Raw genomic sequence first — 3453 nt, 5'->3', positions numbered from 1 at the left:
GTGAGCCGAGATTGCGCCATTGCACTGCAGCCAGGGCAACAAGAGTGAAACTCCGTCTCAGAAAAAAAAAAAAAGAAAAAAAAAGAAAAAGAAACCATTGTGTGTGTTTCTAAGACTATGTTATCTTGGGTCTACTTTTCAAGCATAAGGAAAACTGGGGAAACAGAAACATGTTATAAGGAGGTTTCTGGGAGAATAAACAAGTTGAACGGGAGGCTGAGGATGAGGGGAGACAGAAGCCTGTTGCTCCTTATTCCCAAAAAGAGTCAACAGAAAGAAGACATTAAGTGTAGTAGGAAGAAGGGAGATGAATTTTGACGAGACTGAAACAATTATCAGAGAAAGGCCTGAATACACTTGTAAAAAAAGACAGTAAGACCCCCAAACAGGAAAAAAGTATTTAATACTATAACAAAATGCAAAATAAAGTACCCAAGTTACAAAACGTAAATTCCTTTGGTTCATAATCACACCACTATTTTTACCTTCCACATAGCTACAGACATCATACCCTCAAAGTGAAGTCAGACTGTCCCCCTCATACTGAAGATGTCATGCCAAAACCATCACATACCCCACTGTTCAGTGAAACTGTTGGCAGCTTACATGGAACAGAGCTGTGGGGTAGGAAAAAGGGGAAAGGGTTGGGTTAAAAAAAATGGGGAGACTCTACACATGCAGAACAAGTCAGTGAGAGGGAGCTCTCTGCTGGGTCAACACGTCATGAACCACACCCCTATTCATGCTACATGAGGCTGAGTCCTTGCTACAACCACACAGAAATACAGACAATCAAGTGAACCTGAGCACCCCCAGGGATAACAGAAGAAAAATACTGAGAAGCAGAGGAGAGAAAGAATGGCAGCAAGAGGCAGATCACAGAATACCAGGGAACACCTAGTCCAAACCCCGTTTTACAGATGGGGAAAGTGAGACCTGGAGTAGTGAAGTGTCTTGCCAAAATACATAGTCTACAGGAGCATTAGAACTCCATGCTTCCTTTTAATATGAGCAAGGAGAAAAAGAGACTGACAAGAAATTGATAGGCCTGCTAAGGCAGGAGACAGACCCAGGCCTCTCATTCCAGTTATGCTATCTTTTTGGAAGAGTGCCTATGAGGTCATTAAGGCCTTTCTAGGTGTTTTCTTGATTCTCAAGAATCAGGGTTCTGGGTGGCTCTGGGACAGAAGGATCCAAAGAAAGAGCCAGGCCACCTGATCAGGACAGAAGACAATGGCCTCTAATCTGCTCCCAAACTAGATCTCAAACAGTCACAATAAGCTCAGAATAGAAATTCAGCGATCTCTGAATCAAACACCATCACCTAAAGGGTGGCAAAAAGAAGTCACTGAGCTAGAAATCTGCTGTAGGCTGAACACTGGAATAAGTTTCCAAAGTGCACTCTCTTTTCTCTCTAGCTTGAGGCAGGTATTCAATAAATACTTGAATGAATAAGTGAATAAATGAATACATGGAGACCATCAGTGAAAGTTCAGTTCCATGACAGATATTGGTTCTGTTCAAGATCCAAGCCGAGGACACTTTTGGGGACTACATTCTCTTTGTCCCACTGTGTTGGGACTGCAGATGTGTCAATCGCGCCCCTGGCAAATAAAATAGAGAGAGGTGCAGATTTAAATAAAATTTGTCTGATTGGTAGAGTTTGGGGAAAAAGGTGGAAAGCCATTCTTAAAGCAGCTGCTTTCACTTTTTTTCTCCTTTCAGTTTTATGAGAACAGTACACCAGATCCTGGAGCAATGAAGACAGAATTGCTGAATCTCCAAACATCTCAAAACATGCATTTGAAGTGAGTCAGGTAGCCTCACCCACTACCTCCTCCCCTCTCAACAGTCATTTCTTGGACAGGGAGGCTGTGGAAGACTGTGACAGTGAGATCTGACTGCACTTCTCGAAGACAGCCTCAGCGGAGAGTTTAGGCAGCCCCTGATCTAGAGGGCACTCATCCACCAAGCTGTTCATGGGCGTGGGGGGCAGCGGAGGGTCCTCCTCATCTTGACTCAGTCCAGAAATCAGGGAGTTACTTGCCCTGTCCAATTCCTTGTCCACCTGCTCCCTGGACACACCCGCTGTCTCAGGCTGTCCTGAAGGGATCTTCATGGAGTCCAAATACACTGACAGGGCTTCCTGGAGCAGGGGAAGAAGTTTCTTCCGAGAGACCTGGGTGTTGCCTTGAAGATAGGCATGGAGGTTAGGGTGGGTGCTTGAGGCAGGGGTCAGCTTCAGGGGTGGAGAGTGGGAGCATTCCAGAACTCCACAGATCTAAAGAGGAGACAATAACAGGAAAATGATACACAACTTACTGTAGCAAAGTGCTGAGGCTTCTAAGTGAGAGGCTTCCTCTACAGAAGAGGAAGCTTTCAAAAAGTAAGTCAGCTGGGTGCAGTGGCTCACGCCTGTAGTCCCAGCACTTTGGGAGGCCGAGGCAGGTGGATCACCTGAGGTCAGGAGTTTGAGACCAGCCTGACCATCATGGAGAAACCTCATCTCTACTAAAAATGCAAAATTAGCCGGGTGTGGTGGCGCATGCCTATAATCCCAGCTACTCGGGAGGCTGAGGCAGAAGAATCGCTTGAACCCGCAAGACAGAGGTTGCAGTGAGCCAAGATGGTGCCATTGCACTCCAGCCTGGGCAACAAAAGTGAAACTCCGTCTCAAAAAAAAAAAAAAAAGTAAGTTATCCTTGAGGCCAGGCACAATGGCTCCCGCCTGTAATCCCAGCACTTTGGGAGGCCGAGGTGGGTGGATCACCTGAGGTCAGGAATTCAAGACCAGCCTTGTCAACATGGTGAAACCCTGTCTCTACCAAAAATACAAAAATTAGCCAGACATGATGGTGCACACCTGTAATCCCAGCTACTTGCAAGGCTGAGACAGGAGAATCATTTGAACCTGGGAGGCGGAGGCTGCAGTGAGCCGAGATCTCACCATTGCACTCCAGTCTGGGCAATAAAGCAAGACAAAAAAAAAGTAAGTTATCCAGAGTTCGGTTTTATTGTTTGCAACAGAAGGAACACTAATATACACAGTATTTTTTTTCTTTTTTTTGAGACGGAGTCTTGCTCTGTCACCCAGGCTGGAGTGCAGTGGTGTGATCTCGGCTCACTACAACCTCCGCCTCCCTGGTTCAAGTGAATCGCCTGCCTTAGCCTCCCAAGTAGCTGGGATTACAGGCATGTATCACCAAGCCTGGCTAATGTTTGTATTTTTAGTGGAAATGAAGTTACACCATGTTAGCCAGGCTGATCTCGAACTCCTGACCTCAGGTGATCCACTCTTGCCTAGGCCTCCCAAAGTGCTAGGATTACAGGCATGAGCCACTCTGCCCGGCCCACAGTATTTTATTTTATCATATATATACATATAAAATATATGCTTTTTTTTTTTTTTTTTAAATAGAACAGGGATGGGGTCTTGTTATGTTGCCCAGGCTG

The 3453-nt window shown here is 45.6% G+C and overlaps 1 protein-coding gene across 5 annotated transcripts in view; it reads right to left on the bottom strand.

Moving 5' to 3' along the window:
• Positions 1 to 384: 384 nt before the first annotated feature.
• PRUNE (prune exopolyphosphatase) overlaps positions 385 to 3453 on the bottom strand; it is a 41665-nt gene continuing 38596 nt past the window's right edge. For all 5 annotated transcript variants that reach the window (XM_011937818.1, XM_011937819.1, XM_011937823.1 and 2 more), the window contains one exon: positions 385 to 2281. In XM_011937818.1, the coding sequence (XP_011793208.1) occupies positions 1853 to 2281 (429 nt within the window). In that variant the 3' untranslated portion in view covers positions 385 to 1852. The remainder of the gene's footprint in view (positions 2282 to 3453) is intronic.

This window comes from Colobus angolensis, unplaced genomic scaffold (genome assembly GCF_000951035.1).
Source record: "Colobus angolensis palliatus isolate OR3802 unplaced genomic scaffold, Cang.pa_1.0 Scaffold169, whole genome shotgun sequence".
Classification (NCBI taxonomy): Eukaryota; Metazoa; Chordata; class Mammalia; order Primates; family Cercopithecidae; genus Colobus; species Colobus angolensis.
This window is presented reverse-complemented; position numbering and strand designations above follow the sequence as displayed.